Here is a 21,364-nt window from a genome sequence, read left to right as displayed (position 1 = left end):
CAGAGTAGATTAAACGTAGCAAGCAACCGAGACACCTTGTTATGATTTTTACAGATACCATGTTTCCCTATGTGCCCGTTTATTGGTTATTGGCTGGCAACCAGTTCAGAGTGTATCTTGCCCCTTGCTCAAAGTCAGGTGGGATAGGCACCAGGACACCCACAGCCTAAATGTAGATGCAATAGAATATGAATGCATAGAGCTTTTACTGAAATCTTCTAAATAGATGTTGTGCTTCCTCATGCTTATGGTTATGAGCTGTGGGTTGTGACTGACAGAAAAAAAAAAAATCCTGGATACAAGTGGCCAAAATGAGTTTCCTCCTGTGGGTCTCCCTGAGAGGTAGGCTGAGAATTTCTGTCGTCTGGGAGAGGCTCAGAGAAGAGCCTCTGTTCCCCTGCTTTGAGAGGAGCCAGATGAGGTAACTCGGCCATCTGCTTAGGATGCATTCTGGACTCCTCCCAAAAACATGCACGATAGGTTAATTGAACACTCTAAATTTTCCCGAGGTGTGTGTCATTGTGAGTGTGAATAGTTGTGTGGCTATGTGTGCCTTGTGATTGGCTGGCAACCAGTTCAGGATGTACTTCGCTTACTCTCCGAACACAGCTGGCATAGGCTGCAGCGCGCCCGCGACTCTCGTGAGGATAAAGCGGTTCAGATTATGGATGGATGGAAATTTACATTGTATACCAAACATGCACTCACAGGACATGATATTTGATAGTCCTACACAATCGAATGACAGTTGATTGAATTCCATGCCTATTTATATATTGTTTTCAATGGCTACAAGTAAACTGCATACTTCTTCCTACTAAGCACTTTATTCATCCTAAAAGCAGCTTAAGTCATTGTAATCAATAGATAAAGTGGATATCATGGAAATAACAGGTGTAAGTGAGCTATATTAACTTAAACATAATAAAACCAAATAATAGTAAAAATGATAACAATACTTCGTACTGAATAATCAATAGTACAAATAAACATTTCAAAAATAAAAGACATACACAACTCTACACTAATTATAATTTTTTATGAAAGTCATCACATTACCGTTATCACCATCCAGGGCTGCGCACACTGTGCTTCGCTGTGGCAGACGTCAGCGAGTCCTCCTATCAGCAGTGGCTCGAGGTTCACCACCGGGCCTGCACCTCCCTGCAGAACAGAGCCCTCAAGATGGAGGAGAGCTACGAACTCATCGAGAAGGTATGGGGAAATCAAACAAACACACCTCTATTACGACCAGGCATACATTTTCTCTTTTTTCTGTACGGGCTGACCATGTTAAGGGCCCATAACTGACAGTGTAGTATAAGCGGAATTGATGTGGCGGCCTGAGAAATTATATTATTTTTCCACAGGGCCGTGTTGCTTGTCAATTCATCAATATTATGGATTCATTACAATTTTTATGGTTGCAAACAGCGGCGCTAGCTTAAACCTTCAACTCAGTGTTTTTCAAAAAAGTGGCTTTAATTATTTTCTCGTCGTTTTGTATAAACCAGGAATAGAGCCTGCTGGAGTCAGGTTAGAACATTTTCACTTTGCCTACAACTCAATATGTGAAAACACACATTCTCTGGACCAGCCGAATAATGCAATTTGACGACTCATTTTCTGACGTTAAATTGTTCAACGTTGTTGAAATGTTTCAATTCAAATGTATTCACGACTCTGGTTTCATAAATGATTGGGCTAAGGCGACCATTTGTACGCTTGGTTGAGGAAAAAAAAAGCAGACCCGATGGGAGAAAACCAAAAAGCATCCACCCATCCATTTTCTGAGCCGCTTATCCTCACAAAGTTCCTGGGTGTGCTGAAGCGTATCCCAGCTGACTTCCGGCGGTAGACAGAGTACACCCCGAATTGTCCGACTTGTTTTTAATCAAATCGGTTTCATTTGTTTTATTCTCCAAGTGAATTGGGGAAAATAAAACATTAAAGACAAATCAATAAATATTTTCTTTTAAGGACATATCACCCACCCGTGCAGGGCTTGGCTGACAATCCAAACTATGGATTGACCAATACAATACTTGTTGGACAGCGACAATTGCTTTCAACGCAAAATGGCACGTCTTTAACGAAACGTGTTCAGGCATTCCCGCATTTGCTTACAGTACGGATATCCTGCCTCTGTTATGGGTGTGGTACCGCAACAGAAAGATTCAAATTGCCATGTTGATCTTCCCCTCATTCTGCGCTAGATCTTTAACCCTTAATACAGGAAAAACAACACTGCAGAGCAACACTTGATCAAATAGCTCACAAGTGTATATTTGAAATGTCCCCGTTTTCACATCAGACTCAACTAAACTGAAAATACTGACTAAACTGGCCAATGTAAGCAAACATGGATAACGGTGCAAATTCCAAGTGTATGTATGAGTGAGATCAGACGCGGGTAATTGGTACTGTGAGAGGTGAGTCCAGTAGGAAGCGCCCGTCAAACACGGCAGGCCACAGTCGTTAATCACCCACTTGGCACTTTTTACCACTGCACACACGCGTAAGTGGGAGCAATCTATCATGAAGTAAACAGAGACGTTTTCTAATGTGGAAAATGTAATGTGTACTGGGCAAATTAAAGACTTCATGTCCTGTCCACCACTTTGTGGGTTATGACATAAAATTATAAAATGTCACATAGAGCCACATGAGGGCGCGCTCGAGTCACAATCAACACTGTTGGAGCGCATATCAGTCCTTCACAACTACTTCATAAAGAAGATAGATTATGAACTTTATACTGCACAAATAAGCCGAATTCAAAGTTAAAAGTCCTTAAATTTAAGATCTGAGACCTTAGATTAATACAAACTAAGCTTATTTCCAACACAGTATATGACTGCACAACTATGAATGAGTAACACTGTATAAAACATTAATGCCTCTAAAATGACAAATTGGGTGCATATTCGGGCCACATTGCAGCTATAAAGTTAATTATTAGGTATTCGTACATTCTGAATTGGTTTGATCAAAACATGCAACCCTCCGCAAATGAAAGCAGAATGAAGGTTGTAGTGCTCAGTCGTGCTTGTCACTGTCAGAAAGATATTTATATAACAATATTTATCATTGTGTTTGCAGTTTGGAGTGGTGCGGTCATCAAAATTTAACAGAGGCGCTCAAAACTCCTTGTTTTGTCACTGTAAATGCAGAATCTTTCCTAAAGCTATTGCATAGAAACTCATTAGATTGTGCATAGACACCTAGCGTTGTGACAAATGAGTTACATTGTATAGAATCTTCACATTGGCTGACACTGATATGCAAATTCATCCGTCACATGTTTTGTCGCTGCAGAAGAGCAGCGTTTGGCCTGACTACCTGGCTGTTTTTTGTAGTACCACCCTGGCTGGGGGGCTGTAATCCTGATCCAAGTGAGGTCTTTTTCTCCCCAGAACCCACAAAGAATAAATCTAACATCAGTGAGACAAAAGAGCCCAAGGCCACTGCAAGTGTTGATCAGATCTAGCCTTGTTCCTCTCATTTCCAAAAGTGTCCCTCTGGGCCTTGCCGAGTTTTTGCTCTCAAGTACTCAAGAGCCTGCGTTTTGGGGTTTTTTGCTTTTTTGTTTTTTTTCCCTCCTCCTGTGGTCAACGTCGCACATGTCGACACACTGGCTCCAAAGCCCAGAAACCTGCTGTGTCTGTTCTGGGTGATCAACAAGAGCGGCTAGATCGTTCACATTTATGACTTGAATCTGATATTATATTCTATTTTCAAAATGTTTCATGCCATGAAAAAGTCCCATGAAATTCATGGGACTTTTTTTTCCTTCATTAAAACCATAATAAACATGAAACTCAAGGTTCAATATAAAATTAATTTTTTGTTGGTTATATTTTCATCAGAAAATTGCTTTTGCAATAAAATTGAAGAAATAGAACTGTCTTCTTATTATTAGTTACTTGTTATTATTTTTTCTTCAAATATTTGAGAATATTGGAGAGTTTTTCTTTCCTGGAATTATGACTTTTTCATTGGAATAATACAACTCCTGAATATATTTTTCTCCCACAGAATATTGCTCACTCAGTTGATTTTAACATAATCAATTAAAAAGTTCCCTGAAATAATACATGTCACAAAAGATTCATTTCTCTTCTGATATGACAACTTTTTCTTCCAATCCTACAACACTACTACAAATTCGTAAACCCCTTCTTTAAGGCTGTAGACCAGAGGGGTGAAATCTTTTTTGAGCGAAGATCTACTTTTCAAGTGACCAACCACCAGTCCGCGATCGACCCATCACCACATATGCACGCCCGCACATACACACACGCATGCCATGATGAGCAACAGCCATAACGGCCCCTAACATGAACAAAACCTAAAAATGAAATGTATACAATAGTTTGTGAAAAGGAAATCACTGCCTGCCTGAGTAGAAACCTGACACTGAGGCATGAGACACACTTTTGCAGCGTGCCAAGTCCAGAAGCTGTTGTACATACGCCTACTGTTTTAAAATGCTTCTTCTGCCTGTCCACCTTCCCATCCTTTGACAATGCCATCAGTGAATTGCAGATGAAACAAACTCTGAATGAGAATCATAATAATAACAACAAAAGATATGGCGCAACAGCTCTGATCGCAAGCTGCATTTGCAGACTGCTGATCGCAAACAACTTCTGGTGATGCAGCACCACCACAGGTTTATTTATTTATCGATCAAAATACTTTTTTAATGAAAATGAAACAGATAGGATGCTTAGGGTGCACTAATACACAAATATAGATTATTAACAACAAACACATTGACACCATTTTTTTCCCCCTCCCATTAGCTCCTACATCTCTTGCGATCGACTTGGGATCAGTCCGCGGGCTACCGGTTGATCGCGATCGATGTATTGGGCTCCCCTGCTATAGGCACTTAATTCCCGCCTCCTATACTAACGCTGCCCATTTTTCTCTTGTAGAACTTGCATTTGTTGGGGGCCACCGCCATCGAAGACAAGCTGCAAGATGAGGTGCCCGAGACCATAGAGACACTGATGAAGGCTGACATCAAGATCTGGATACTTACAGGGGATAAACAGGAAACGGCCATCAACATTGGTAAGCTTCTAAAGACCATTTGGTCAGGAGGTGGCAGGGCGGAAGTGAATACACCAGACACATGTCATCCAAAAAATACGCATCATTCTTATTGTTTCTAGGCCAGTCTGCCAAAATATGGTTTCATGTGAAACACAAAAAAAGTTAGGGCTGTAATGTACTGGAAGAATATCAGTTATGTTGATGATTAATCACTTTATAATCAGCTCTCAAAAATCTTTATTCTTTCAATAGGGTGATACAATATATGAAAAAAGTAGCTTTATTGTTATATTCATCCCTGCAATATGCATAGCGCAATGGCGTGCAATCATTTTCATATGAAATTGTATGCTTCTTGTAAGATTTTGACATCCTTACGTGTGCATCGCCAGCCAATAGTTGAACCGTATCTAAGAGTATTACAATTAATTCGCTTATAATGCATTCGGCTTGCTTATTTTTCTGTGCGAAAGAAAAAAAACAAACAAACAATGAATTAGATTATAAAAATGTACCTTTTTTTGGTACATGTTAAATATCGGCATCGCCATGTTTTTCCAGTATGATGCAGCCCTGTCGTTCAACCCCAATTACACATAATATTGTACAGTTACGTACGAGTGCTTAACTTTTTTATACTCTTGTAACAAAGGATTTTAAATAGTAATTTAACATGAAGCAACTCACTTCCCAGGCTGTAATTTCCCTCTACACATTTGTCAGCTTGTATCTCACATTGTTTTACTGTTGCAGGTGGTTAATTAATGTCTACACCTAAAACACAAATTGACATGTTAAATAGTGAAATGCATGAAATCTCATTGCTCGGTGCCTGCCTTTCATGCCTAATCGGACCAGGGTTGCGTTCACGTAAAGACTTGAAGCTTGTGGGCGTGCCTACATTACAACACAGATGTTAAACCCGATACGGTTCCCGCAGCCTCTTCCAGATTCTCCGGTCAGTCAGAGAAACCACTCGGCAGGTTCTCTGACTGACGCAACATCAAGAACGAGCATCTGTTGCAGAACACAAAATGATGTATGGGCCTCTCTCACTGACATGATGTAAATAACATGCATATGTACACAAACCGGGCACTTTGTACATGTTTGCTTCCCCTCGGGGTGCTCTGGCCTCACAGAATGCATCAGAAGTGCAAATGAGTGACTCTTGCAGAACATTTCGAAGTGCACTGCTGCTCCCCACACTGCGCTGCAATTCTTGTGCTTGCATGTGGCAGCCAACACGTGAACAAAGATGGCACGAAAATCAGTATCTGTTGTCCACTTTGAGTCTATCTAATGCTGCGGGCCCTTCTCAATCAGCCCTTTTTGTCCAGGGTGCCCAGATGTGAACACATGATCACTGGGCTCGCTATTACAGGTCAGCCTTTTTAGACTGGAGTTGGACTGTAAATCCCCTCTCAATATTGACCTTCATTTTACAAATTTTCCAAACTGAAAGTGGATCTCCACTCAAGTTCGTGGCACACGAGTGACTCACTGAGTCTTTTTTTGGGGGGGGGGGGGGGGGGGTGAACCACCCAGTTGCCACTCTTGGCACAGCCTACCATAAATCAGCTACAAACCAGCTGTGTTGACTCAACTTAATGGCAAAGGAACACGGCAAGTCAGTTTGATCTGACTTGAATTCGAACGAGCAGTCGTAAAAACCGCCATTATTTCTGGGTGTCATTCATATGGCACGGCTTCAGTTGGATGTACGATAGTTACTCTGACAGCAAAGTGGCTGGCTCGCAGCGCTGTTTGCTCTGGGTTATGCTTCCCAGCACTGTTTGCCCCGCCGTTGGGCCAAACTATGTCACATTCGGGACAGGTCAGAGCCAGGATGCAGTGGAAGCAAAGTGCCCGCTCTCCAGGTTCAGGAAAAAAGTCAACCGAAAGTACCACTGTACAGAAATCAGGTTTAAAAAAAATCTTTCGGCACTGATTGAAAATGCATTCATTAATTTAGTAATTAGTTACTTTTTATTTAATATTAATTATTAATGTTCACATTTTTTCATGAACATTTTTAATTCAAAATTGTATTTACCGTACTTTTGTAAATCACTGCTCTAAAGTACAGTAATGTACTTTTACGTGTGCTCCACCATCTGTGCTCATCATTGCTTAAAGGGGAACTCAAGTCAAAATGTTTTCTTTGCGATAATATGTTCTATGTGCCCTCACTGGTCAATATTGCATTGGTGGGATAAGAATTAAATGGAAGAAGCCGCCCGTTTTCAACCATCTATTATACCGTCCATTGCTGTCAACTGAATCAGTGTGTCCCCGGGCTCGCATTGCGATCGTTATGGCTCATCTGCATCTTGGGGTTTGGTCACATGATGTTCGCAAGGCGAACCCAAGGGCACTTAGATGTCAATTGAAATTGACATCAGCGGGCTCCATAATGTCGACAGCATACTGAGATGGTTGAAAACAGGTGGATTAATCTTCTTAATTATCTGATTCAACTGCTTTTCGCAACCACTGTGAATCGTGAGGGATTACTATGCAACAAAAAGCGCAAGAGAGGCTGAGGCTCAGAGCTAAAAATCATCAAATTCAAATGCACACAGGACAGACTATTGTTCACAGCCCACTTATGCAACATACAAAAACCACCGAATGACAGTTGATTTAGAAGTTGCACATACAAATTGACGGGCTAATTTATCCAACATCACGGCATTCATTTTCCATCCTTATGTCTTGTAATCAGATTCGCATATTGACCTGACCATTCTGATTCTTACGCTCATAGTCTGCATGCGGGTCAAATGCAAACCCCTAATTGTTGCAACAGTGCAGGCGGCTGTGACATGACATGTTGTTATTGCACATTCTTCAAGTCCCGCGTGAGAGCTGTTTAGTTCCGCCTGAGAAGATGACAGCCCGAGGAATGCAACAGTGTGCATTTGGCCGCTGTCAAACCGGCTGAAGGTAAACATGTTAATCGGAAGCAGTGGACAAGCACGCACACACGTGGACACACACATTATGTGTGTGTGAGTGTGAGTGTGAGTGTGAGTGTGAGTGAGTGAGTGAGAGAGTGAGAGAGTGAGAGAGTGAGAGAGTGAGAGAGAGACCGGAGTTGAGATGGAGGAGACATTTTCCACACGTTTTCCAAATTTTGAACATTTGCCCCTCTTGCAATTACAAAAACAAACCGCCAGTGCCAGCCCTCCAACTGTGCTTGGTTTTGACGGGAAACTTTCTGATATCCTTGCACAGGATTTTCATGTGTAGCCTTATCCCGGGTTGACTCAATGAAAATACCACCCACTCACATATTCGCCTGAACAAAGGTTTGTCCTCCCTTGCCCTCCTTTAAGAATTGGGAATTTGTTTCCAGACAGGTGCAAACTGTCAAAGCCCACAAATAGCCGAATCTGGACCTATGCATCTTTCTATGTGCATCATTTTGAGGAGCAGTTGTTCTTTGATAGCACAACCTTTTGGTAAGTTATGATAGTCTTGTTTTAACCTGTGCCCCTTTGTGGTAAATATGGTGATAAATGCACACACGGGAAATGCACAAGCCAGTCTACACTTTAACTCTCATGTCACTGGCACCTTTGCGAGAGGAACAGGGGATGTTTCGTGCAAGGTGGGCAAGTGGTGAAAAGTATTTTACTCCTTAGTTTGTTCTTCAGTTTTAGACTACTTGAGGTTGTCTTGTTTCAAAGCACTTTTTAAAGAAAACTATTGTATTAATCCTGCCACTTCAGTGTGATAATTGCCTTACGTTATCACCTTTTTGAATTGGTGATGTCCAAATGTTTGTGTCACATTTCTAATGCGTGTTATATGCATTGTGATGTTGCCGACTTCAACTCAGACATTTCCCTAAAGTGGACCGCTTTTAACTGAAGACCCCTGTGCTAAATTTCTGCCTTTTGTACTTGATGTTCATTCCCCTACCTGACTCGTGACCCCAAATATCTGTCCCAGCCAGCAGCTCGGAGGGAGCCACGTTAGGTTACCCTAAATTTGTGAGTCCCTATTAAAACAGGATGCTGACAAGCCCTTATAAAGCAAACTCATGAGTCATGTAGCGAGTTTCCAACTCAGAGTGGCTACATCTAAACTGGAATCCTTAAAAATGTGGTGACATTGCATTCCGCAAGTGTGACGGTTACTCGCCTTTTTTTGTGGGCACACTTACTGACCACATGAATCAAATGAGAACATTTGAGTCATATCTTAAATGGCTGTCGCTATGACAAGATGGTTAATTATGTACAATACTTTGGTTTATTTTACGACGCGTGATAACTTTCTGAACTTTTTTTCCACCATAGGACATTCCTGCAAACTTCTGACGAAGAACATGGGCATGCTAGTGATAAATGAGGACACACTTGATGTAAGTACTGCTCGTTGTTGTAGCCCCAAAAGGGTAAAAATGAACAATGGAACTGAATTATATAACCGACGAGCCAACCATCCAATTTTTAGATCTGTAATAAATCACTAAACATAATGTGGTCACATGAAAAGCTGTTTAACGAGAATTGCGCTGAATTGCATATGGACAAGCCACAAATCTGAGAGAATGGGCAGTTAAGAAAGATGAAACTGGAGGCTAATGGCAAGTCAAACAAGCATTTTTACAGACACAAAAAAAAGTCCATGTTGCACCATGTTTCCCATTGATTATAATGGGAAACATGGTTTCAGTTTTCGAATAGCCTTCTGGAACGGATTATGGTCGAAAACCGAAGTTTGACTGTATGTATGTATGTGTGTGTGTGTGTGTGTGTGTGTGTGTGTGTATATATATATACATACATACATACATACACACACACAAATAAATTCCTCATCTCACCCCCCCTCGGGTGGTGTCCGTCCCTCATTCAGCTCGGGTCCTCTACCAGAGGCCAGCAAGCTTGAGGGTTCTGCGCAGTATCCTTGCTGTTCCCAGCACTGCACATTTCTGGACTGAGATGTCCGACGTTGTTCCCGGGATCTGTTGCAACCACTCATCTAGTTTGGGGGTCACTGCCCCGAGTGCTCCGACCACCACAGGCACGACTGTCACCTTTACCTTCCAGGCTCTCTCCAGATCCCCTTTGAGCCCTTGGTATTTCTCGAGTTTCTCGTGTTCCTTCTTTCTGATGTTTCCATCACTTGGGACCGCTACATCCACTATAACGGCTTTCCTCTGCCCTTTATCTATGATCACGATATCTGGTTGGTTTGCCATTACCATCTTGTCAGTCTGGATCTTAAAGTCCCACAGGATCTTTGCTCTGTCATTCTCCACCACCTTCGGAGGTGTTTCCCATTTTGACCTTGGGGTTTCCAGTCCATACTCCGCACAGATGTTTCGGTAGACTATGCCAGCCACCTGGTTATGGCGTTCCATGTAGGCTTTCCCTGCCAGCATCTTACACCCTTCAGTGATGTGTTGGATCGTCTCAGGTGCCTCTTTGCACAACCTACACCTAGGGCCTTGTCTGGTGTGGTATATCTGGGCCTCAATGGCTCTGGTGCTAATACATACATACATACATACACACATATATATATATAAATAAAAGGAGTGACTGTATTTCATACAAATTCATTAATTAAACACATCCTAAAGGACATATATGTGTGTGTATGTATGTATGTGTGTGTTGTTGATGTTAATGTTAATAAATGTTGAGAAACCCCAGCCTTTAGGATGTGTTTAATTAATGAATTTGTATGAAATACAGTCACTCCTTTGTTGCTGGATAGTCTGCCTCTCTTCACCAGTCCTCTATTTAGAAGTAAAGGCTATAGGTTTGCAAATGTACCCACAGGGAGCGCACCACCACATTGGCGGCAGGCACACATTCTAAATCTCTTCATACGTGTGTAAGACATCCCGCAGAGAAGTCTGTTAACCCCCGGCAGGAGAGCCTTGTCTGTTGGTTATGAGGCAGCACAGCACAAATCTGGAAAAGGGCCACAGACCAAGATGAAATGTAACTTGGTCATTTTGTTAAGGGAGAAAAAAAAAATGTATGAAGAGGGGTGTAAAGGAAGGCGGATGGGTGTTGAGGGGTGATGACAGACTGCCTTCATCCTTTCAGCTATTCGTTAAGCGTGATAAATGGAGTTGAAGTCAAAAATTCGGGGCTGGAGGATTCATAAAGTGCGCGGACCGACGCTTTGAAATGTCAACTCCCATTCTGTTGCGGTTGAGCAGATGCTTACATAAGGCACTTTGTTAACAACGCAAAAAGGCGGAAAGCGTCCGCACCATGCCGTACGCATTGGCCAGACGGTACGGCTACTCAGTCACGGCGGCCATGTGCTGCACAAGAGAGTAATTGGAGCATGTCTTCCCTCCTCGCTGGTTTACACATGCTTGTCAACATTTTCGACCCTCCTGTGCTGCATCAGGTCGCATAGCCTGAAATTCCTCAAGTGAAACACTGCTATTCAATGTAAGGTCACATTCAATGCAAATTCTCAATCATTTGAAGTGGCTTGCCCATACAAAAATATAGTCTGAAAGGGGACAAAAAGTTTCACAATCCATAGCCACATTAAGGATTACCGATTGTTTCGTGTCATTGCTTTGTATTTGAATGAATCCTCAAATGCCTTTTACAAATGTTTTTTAATCAGAGATGCAAGTGAACTTGGTTTTTTTTTTTTTTTGGTGCTGATTCTGCCCTTGTTTTTTTTCTCCAGCACATCGGATTTTCCTAATATTAACACTAATAATCATCATAATCACAACAATACTGTATTTAATATAGTGATATAGTTAAGAACATTTATGAATGGTGATGTTCAGCAACAGGAAGAATTATTTTCGGAAACGCCGTAGCTATAAATTATAATGGATGATAAAATCCGTATTTTCAAGCTTTTACAGGTCAAATTAAAAGCAACAAAAAAAAAACGATTTTTTCAAAAACCTGATGTGCTAGAAAAAACAGTTACCATTATTTAAATTAGTGAAAAATATTTTAGGGATACAGGTTTCTGATGAAAATTTGCGATTGACAAATGTTATAAAATGGCCACACCTGCTGATCTAAAAATGTGTGTTGTATTTTCAAGGCACTTAGATTGAACAATTATTATTTTACAGCCAATATTATCAAATACTAAGAAACATTCAAATTTGCAATATTTCCTCACTCTTCTAATTTGAGAATATTACTCATTATAAAAATACAAATGTCATTTCCGAGTCTGTGAAATGATTTTGGAAACCCCTGCAGCACTTATTGAGATTCAGTATATGCTTGTTTCCCCCTCATCACTCGTGAGAAAATAAACATCCTGACACAATGCATGTATTTTTTTTAATGGCTCAACACATTCCACAAAAATGGTGGATGTACTGTACTTTTCTTAAAACTGGCCACAAAAAAAATTAATGGCTTCCAAGCCATTGAGATGCATAAGTGTACTATAATCTATATTACAACACAAGAGATTTTAAATTGTTCTCAATCATATATTTATTCATTAATTCAGAAAAAAATTATCATATTTCTCCCTCAAAGTTTTTAAACATTTCAGGATTCAGGATTTCAGAAAGAGAAAAAAAAATCATGTTATTCATTACAGGGCAGAATTTTGGCACAACATTTTGCAAAAAGATCGTCTTTGGAGAAGTTACAGTGGTGCAATTTTGAAAATCAACATTCACTGTAGCTGCCTGGCTACATGTCCTATTTGAACAGGATTAACCCCATTGTGGAGTGAGTCCCCCGTCTTCGGCAGCTGATGACTTTACATCTCTGCAAACATCCAGATTCCACATCACGAGTGGCTTGTATCAACTATAGAGCGCAGTCTTTACGGGAGGCTCTGAATGGCCGTTCCCGAAACCACACACTTGCGATTCACATAGGCTAAATGGCTCATTATAGTCCTGACAAAAGGTCTTTAGGATGGAGAAATATAGAATTAGCGTTGAAACTCCATGTTGTAATTTAATGGGGGTGGGAAATGGCTGCTCTGCTTGAGTGTCCATCACCGTATGTGATGACTGGATTCTACCCAAAATGGAGGTAGAACTTGAAGTGCACTAACAATGTAGACAAAGTTCTGTTCCCAATGAAGATCCAGTATGACAAATGACATGTCTGATTTTGGGCTGTTTTGCACAGAAGGTTCACATGTGCACAGCTGCTCTCTGTTTGTGTCCTCTTTCGCTCTTTTTTCTCCTAATCCATCATCTCTCCCTCTCTCGCTGTGCATCTGCTGAAACGCAAAGCCCTGTTGTCCAAATATTTCCTTTCAGCTGAGGTTTCAGAGCGTTGTTATGCCAAGCCATTGCTGTGCTCTCCCCGTGGTCCTGCATGGCCGCTTTTGACATATTGGACCTTGTCACGGGCCGGACCCCTCACACCCACCCACCAGGTTCCTGTTATTGTCCGTCATCTTTGCATGAGGACATACAGTATAGTGTTCCACTGCTGTGTCGCAGTTGCTTGTAAACTCATAAGTCAAAGTACCACTGTACTGTATTTTGCCCTCCCAGGTGGGAAAGGAGCGCCCGAGTTGCCGATGCACTTTTTGGCCGTTCATTGAACCCCGCGAGAACAGTTAAACAGACACAATGAGCGCCACCTTGAGGCCGCCGCTCACCTCCGGACACTCACATGCAGTCTCTCTGATGTCGCACCCACGCCCCACTGATCCCGCCTCTTAAAGGCCCCTTCCTATATCTACCACATTGACACTCTAGTGTCAATGTGGTAGATATAGTATTTTATGCAGACAGGATTTTATGCGTGCATTTATTTGAGGTGTGCGCAAATATGTTTGTGTGTTTCAACTGTTTCAACTAGTGTTACACAATCATTCAGCAAATTATAGAAGATCTAATTTCAGTTACACTTTGCTTAACATCTAAATTCAACTGAGAGAGTTGAACCGCCATCACGCATGAACTTTCAAGCGAAAACAATTTTATCTTGCTACCCTTGCCAGTTCCTAACCGAGGAGTTTTTGTGACATAGACTTATGAAAAACCCTGTACAATAAATAGGAGGCTCATTTGAAAATCTCAACTTTTTGGGGCAATAAATGAGGAGAGTTAGTGGTTTAAAGGTGCCCATAACATGAAATTATGACTGGAACAAAAAATTCCCTATTAGATTTCAAGCAAATGAAGTCAATTACTCATCCATAGTTTTATCACTACTGTCCATGATACTTGTATGAACAAGAATGTTCACATTACTTACAGCATTCCTCTTTATAGTTAGTGATGGTTTAATGATGGTGACACCCTGCAACAGGTTCCATTTCCATTGTTTCCTTCAGCAAAAGTCGCTTTAAAATCCTGAACGGATTGTATTCGATCTGAGAGGTTCAACCTTTCAGATTCAAGTTCCAAAGTGCTCCACCATCTGGGAGGAAGATGGTGGAAGACAGAGATGATCTCAGGAGCCCTGCTCTCCAGTCCACATGCTTCCTTCCAGTCAGGACAGTAAATCTTTTAGTTCGTCCCACGTTCACCAACGCTCATCATCATCACTCTTTATACTGAGTATGCAGTTAGAATTCCTGATTGTAAAAAAGGAACCCCTCATTAATTAATAAGTTTTCAAATACCTCCTGGTGGCATTGCAAAGAATTATACCTTAAGAATAAATATGACTGTGGCGGTCTTTTGTGTTGTTTCACGAAATATTTGTGGTACCGTAAATTACAGCATAGGTTAGCGCAGTTGGACTCCGGCCTTGTTCTCTCATCCATCATCGCATTTTCTCTGCTTTTCATCCTTTTGGATTGCAATGTAAAGAAAACATTAGAACAAGCAGAAACAATATTTTACCCTCTTCCCTCCAAATTCTGTCTTTGGGTAAACTTCGAAATGTGGCTAAGTCTCAAAAAAGATTGGAATCATTCAAATTCCTCCATTTGATCTGAGCATTTTATTAATCACCAAATGTTATACATTGTGTTTGTACATATGTTTCTTTTCTCCACCTACACATGGCAATTTACTAGATAAACCTGAACACCCTTTTATCTGTAGGAGTTGTAATGTAGCCAGGATTAGGAATGACACTCTTATAATAATATTACAGTACTTTGGCATCTGTTAACAATTGCTGTTCCTGCTTTGTGCTGTTATTAACATCTGTCTGCAAATGAGACAGACGCATTTCATACCAACGTGAATTACTGGGTGAAACCCATTAAACAAACAATTAAAAAAGGATGCTTGAGAATCCATCAAGCTAGAAATAATACAGACTGTGGACATTTCACTGCGGTAAGTCCAAGTCCAGCCAATGTTTTCCTCTCTGGCAGAGAACAAGGGAGACCCTCAGCCACCACTGCGGGATGCTGGGAGATGCCCTCTACAAGGAAAATGACTTTGCTCTCATCATTGACGGGAAGACGCTCAAATATGCGCTCACCTTTGGAGTGCGACAGTACTTCCTGGACCTCGCCCTGTCCTGCAAGGCCGTCATCTGCTGCAGGTAGAATGCTTCCTCCTAAGTTGACGGTTTGCGATTTTTGGGGTTTTTCTGATGCCACCACAGAAAACTACCAGGTATGGCAACTAACAAATGTGAAGGTGAAGGTTATACTACTACTTATTACAACATTGAAAATAGTACAATATGAGCTGTTAAATGGATTAAATATGAATTATATACCAATATATATTTTCCAGAGGAGATTCTGTTGTAAATAGCATGTAGCTAAAAGCAATAGTGGCTACTGACTAGCATGGAAATGACCATAGATGCTTGCCAACAAGCCAATTGTGTATTTTTTACATTTCCCAATGTACATTATGTCCCATGGGGTAAGTTGATTTAGATTTAGAACAACTTGGAAGTCAACCATCATGGAATGGATATTCAACTGGATTTCCCCTGTGTCAAGATTACAAATGTTGACATTAAGATGGCAAATGAAAAATAAATTCAATTGACCGACCATGTTAATTAAGGTGTGTATTCTCATTGAGCATTGACTTAGTAAAACATGAGGTTTTTCTCATATTGTAGCAATATTTGACCTTAAACCTTAAGAGGCCTGTAATAGTATCAAAAGCGAAAATGATGATCCTCTGACAATGGGAGAACCGCAACATGCCCCTTCCAACTCTCAAAGTTAGAGCTGCCATGGCAACCAAACGTAATATAAATAGCGCTAAGTTAATTTTAAAAATACATCAGGCTAGATTGAAGATACATTTCTGCAGCAAGCCTCCTACAACTGTATGTCATGTATATGCTTTTTGTGGTGACAATCATCTGACTGGAGTAAGCAATGCCAATGCTAGTGAGGAGAGTAGCACTACTACAAAGAACCCTGAAATTATGCACCATGCAGTCTATGTTCATTTAGGTCACCAGAAGAAACGTCCTAAAGTCGAACAGAAATTAAATGGGGCACGGAAGGAAACACAAGCCCAATCAAGTCTGACCACGATGATTTATTGGTAGCTCCTTCAGCCAGAGACTGTTACACCCGCGCTGCAAGAAGGAGAGATACCGACGCTCGTTCCTACCGACTGCTGTCAGGCTGCTGAATAAAAATAACAACAATAATAATAATAATAATAATTAAATGATGTGAAAGACAATTGTAAATAGCACTGCGATTTATCCATTTTGTGTTTATATTGCACTTAATTGAACAGTGTTTGTTTGTTTTTTCTTCTTTCTTCCTACATTCTTGCTGCTGGAGGCTGTAAATTTCCCCAGTGTGGGACAAATAAAGGATATCTTATCTTATATGATTGATTATATGAATTAATTATATTCTAAACATAATATGGATATTAATAAATGAATATAACAATTTTATTGTACTGTATGTGCGTTTGGGTCAGTAATCAAGATACAAGTCAAATCTTAACTTTTAATTTTGGTGAATTGTTTGATTCTTATTAATGTTCACATTTCTTTTCCATTAATGCAGAAGTTTCCTTTCGTGGAGCCACGTTTCACAACCGACGTTTTCATCTGATTTTACAACATGGGCTTAAAGGGTTTATATCACGGGTGTCAAACTCAAGGCCTGGGGGCCAGATCCATCCCGCCTTGTCATTTTATGTGGCCCATGGAAGCAAATCAAGCATGTCAACTTGCATGATGCTTGCTAAAATCTCTACCGAAATTCTCATATGTAATAAATAAGAGGCATGTTGTAAGCATTTTCTTGTAATCAAACCCCTCATTACAGTAACTTAAACAATAATTGAATAAACCGTTAAATACTTTTAAAATTTGGTTTCAGTCATAACGGCCCTCCAAGGGAAATGGTAACTAAAATGTGGCCCCCGACAAAAATGAGTTTGACACCCTGTCAACTTGCAACATTATTGAGGGACACTGTTGACCTGGCCAAATCACATCAATAACAGGAAGTACTTCAGCTGTCAAGCACCATGTACCTACATGGTCTATGACCTGAAGTTGGAACCATGACCTTAACCAGATCTTAATCAAAACTTTACCTTAACATTTCAAGTAATGCCTATGTTTTTTTTTTCATCTCATGTCTCATGTCATATTAATGTATTGAGCATGAATCTGATAGATTTCCCACCGCGGCACCTCCAATTGGGCCAACAGTCATATGCAAGATCTGTAGCGCAAAAGAATCTGTGTGAATATATAGTGAAAGAATAAAAACACATTTCTTGTGTCACTAACAATGGCTAATAGTGGGCTGTACGTAAATGAGCCACTTTTAATGATTGCGTCTTGTAGTGATGGTGAAATAGTCCAGTTGAAACCTTCGGAGATGGTGATTGACCTCAATTTTTTTCACGTTTTGAAACAATTCCTCCCGTGGGAAACAATCAATTGAAATAATGTGTTCCAGGTCCAACTGTGGACATCATACACAAATGTGTCTTAGTGTACCTTGACCGAAGCATGTCACATTTTTCAAGAAGATAAACGACAGTACATTGATAGCTGAAATGTTGAGTGTGTTTTTATTTCACATCAAGCTGCCAAATTCAAACACTTCACTATTATGCTGATCCATGCATGTAGCAGACACATCCCTAAACCGTTGTAAAGCCCTTCTTTTAACAGTCTGTTTTAATGCTGCTTCCTGTTGTGAAATGGGTGTTGTAAAAAGCCACAAACTAAGAAAAATCTAAACTCTGATTTGTTGATGTTTGCTGAAATGATCCCTTGCGAGGCAGCATAAAGTTTTATCCAATGCTGTAGTTATATCTAACCACGATAGTCCATTTTACTGGAATGTTTTGGTTTTGCAAAAAAAAAAAAAAACCCAGTCCAAGAGCTAATCTTTTGATTTGCTGAAGTCTCAAATGCATCCTGCATAATGAGAGATTGAAATATTAAAAAAAAACAACAACAATTTAATGTAGACTATTTGATGTTGGGGGTCAGAAGACTCTTTGGAAACTGAGTGATACATAAATATAAATGTCTTTATCTCCAAGATGTGACATTATCCAAAAGGGCACACAAAGTACAGAAGTACACGAACATGGCAAAGGGAAAACAAATGCTTGCAGAGGAGATGAATACATAAAACCTGTATGGTGTTCAAAGCTCCTCGGAGCACAGTAAAAACCATCCACGAGGAAATGCTTGGAGATTGTACAGCTGTATGTTTAACAATAGGCTCAGGGAGAGCATACAAAGGAGGTCACTCCGGCCCAATTACGAGCTCACCACAGTTTCAGACAGCATGCTGAAATTTGAAACATAAATTCTTCTGAAAAGCCAGATCATATTCACAAGCATTTGGGGACTAATGGAGACTTTTGGCAGAAAATCATGTCGGCCTTTCACTCATGGGAGAATCCTGCTATTCTATGACAACATACTTGCTGCAATAAGATGTAAATATTCTTTCAGGACAATAAGATTGCACGACTGTCTGTGTCCTATGTGTCGTGTTGTGTTATTTTCGTTAGTTTGACTTCAAAATGGCGCCGCGAGAGTGGCTGCCTTTCCAGCAGCTCCTATATTCTGTTGTTCTACTTCTTCCTTTCATAACTTTGCTGCTGTGAATTGGGAATTTCTCCATTGCGAGACTAATAAAGGTTTCTTATCTTATCTGATCTTAAACACTTGAGGTAAACACGCGATATTTCAACAACATTGCTTTAGTTTCATGCCAAGTGCCGAAAAACAAAAACAGATTGCTTAACGTAGTCATTCAAGGACAAACAACTGGAGGAAATCAAGGGGTGTTGGTTTGGTTCATTGTGGTCCATTTGGTGAAAGTAGCTGACTTTTCTCTTCAAATTGTGGTACCGACTTAAAACAAATACAGGTCTCTTGTTGCTCCAAATCAATAACTGTCTCGGATTGGCATCATGTCAAATTTGGACCGTTAAATTTTAAGATGACAATATTAGACTCATATGTGTACTACTATGACTCATTTGGCATCAGGTTCCCTTGTCATATTGTGACACATTTTTGTTTTGTATTTTTGTTTGTTTTATTTCTAAAATTTAGAGGCTGATTTACCAAAGGTTCGTTTGTGCAAAAACGGGAACAAACTTGAGCTCCCACAATGTTTGGGGTGCGCAATAATCTTCTAACTGGGCAAAACCTGGATTGTGACTGCAAAACACTGAATTCCCATGCAATTCATTTTGTGGCTTTTGGATGGGGGATATACAAATACAGGAGATCAATTTTGCACATGTTATGTGATTTATCAAACCTGAGACTAATCGCAATGTCTGATCTTGTGACTTTAAAGAGTGCATAAATCAAAATCAATAGCCTTCTTCTTTTTTTTTCCTTCCCCCCCAGAGTGTCTCCTCTGCAGAAGTCAGAGGTGGTGGAGATGGTGAAGAAGCAAGTGAAGGTGATCACACTAGCCATCGGTGATGGCGCCAACGACGTCGGGATGATTCAGACGGCCCACGTTGGTGTGGGAATTTCAGGCAACGAGGGCTTGCAGGCCGCCAACTCTTCTGACTACTCCATTGCTCAGGTGAGTGAACCGGTCTCGGGGCCTGACAGTGATCGTTCGAAATGAATAGGGTACTTTCTCATCACTTCTATTAATCAAGTTTAGATTTTTTTCCATATGTTCAATATATCATTCAAAATATAGTTGAGTTGATTAATTCTGTAACTTTGTTTGTTGAACAACTCTATACATTTCCTGTATACAGTAATACAGTACCATAAACTGGGTAGAGTTACCAGGGAGACCCATTCACGGTTTCAGACTTTTTTTTAAAAAATATATTCAGATTTTCCCAAAATATTTTTCCCACATTTGACCATGGATCTCTATCAGTACAATGTGGGTGAAATTGTCGTCTACATCCGCGCATTTTGGCCTTTCATCAGTTGGGAGGAAACACTAAAATCTTTTATCTTTTTATTTTCTTTTTAATAATATTTTTCATTCAATAAAAATCAATTCGACGTTAAAATATACTTGTAGGATGCATGTCTACATATAAATGTTGTCCTTTCAGAGTATAACCGAGGCACAAATACCATCAGAATGTGGGCAGAGAGTGGTTTCAGTCGACTCAATGAGTGAGTGTAAAAAAGCCAATATAAGTTGAGGTCCTTTCTTTTTTTTTAATGGGTCTTGGATCTTGACCTTAGCGGTTCTGGTTTCAAACCTTTGCTCGGGCCTCCAATGTGGCGTTTTCCTGTTCTTTGGCATTCCTAAACCATGAATGCTAGGTTCACTGAAGACTCGAAATCATTGTGTGAATGTGAGTGTGAATATTTGTTCATCTATATTGGTTGCCCACCAGTCCAGGGCGTATCCTGCCTCTTGCCTAAAGCCATCTGGGATGGACACCAGGTCACCTGTGACCTTCATCAGGACAAGCCCTTAGGAATGGGGGGGACGACCGATGGCTCGTGGGCCATATACAATCCATGAAACATATTGAGCAATCAATTTAAAATTGAATAAAACCTTAAAGTCAAAAGAACATTCAGCTACAAACACTCCAAAGAGTGTTTCTTACTTTCTCTGATATTGCCACTGTCAAGTGTGTTGTTTGTGTTTGAAATAGTTTTTTGTGCGTAACAAAAGCTCTCTTGTCTGCTCAGGCATCAGCTTATACAGTGAAGTGGAAACACCTGTAAAACACGTATCCAAACGTCACCCAACTCCCCGCACAACTAGATCACAAACAGACTCCGGCAAAATTCACAATGTAAACACGTACTGTACTTTCCAAGGTACCGGTAGGTTGTCTGTCGACATGCGATACCCGAGCGCAACGAAAACACTCGTGTCTTTACACACAGAACACCATTCAATGCAACATTTTTCTATTGCCGCCACAGGGCCGGGGAGCATGGGAAAGCGATAGTTGCGTACAACACAG

The 21,364-nt window shown here is 40.5% G+C and overlaps 1 protein-coding gene across 6 annotated transcripts in view; it reads left to right on the top strand.

Moving 5' to 3' along the window:
- atp8a1 (ATPase phospholipid transporting 8A1) overlaps nucleotides 1-21,364 on the top strand; it is a 123,683-nt gene that overhangs the window by 62,631 nt on the left and 39,688 nt on the right. For all 6 annotated transcript variants that reach the window (XM_052073289.1, XM_052073278.1, XM_052073256.1 and 3 more), the window contains 5 exons: nucleotides 1,076-1,215; nucleotides 4,944-5,082; nucleotides 9,375-9,439; nucleotides 15,343-15,515; nucleotides 19,809-19,992. In XM_052073289.1, coding sequence (XP_051929249.1) covers nucleotides 1,076-1,215; nucleotides 4,944-5,082; nucleotides 9,375-9,439; nucleotides 15,343-15,515; nucleotides 19,809-19,992 — 701 coding nt within the window. The remainder of the gene's footprint in view (nucleotides 1-1,075; nucleotides 1,216-4,943; nucleotides 5,083-9,374; nucleotides 9,440-15,342; nucleotides 15,516-19,808; nucleotides 19,993-21,364) is intronic.

This window comes from Hippocampus zosterae, chromosome 1, assembly GCF_025434085.1.
Source record: "Hippocampus zosterae strain Florida chromosome 1, ASM2543408v3, whole genome shotgun sequence".
NCBI classification, from domain to species: Eukaryota; Metazoa; Chordata; class Actinopteri; order Syngnathiformes; family Syngnathidae; genus Hippocampus; species Hippocampus zosterae.
The sequence above is the reverse complement of the archived record's forward strand: the minus strand, read 5'-3'. Positions and strand labels throughout refer to the sequence as shown.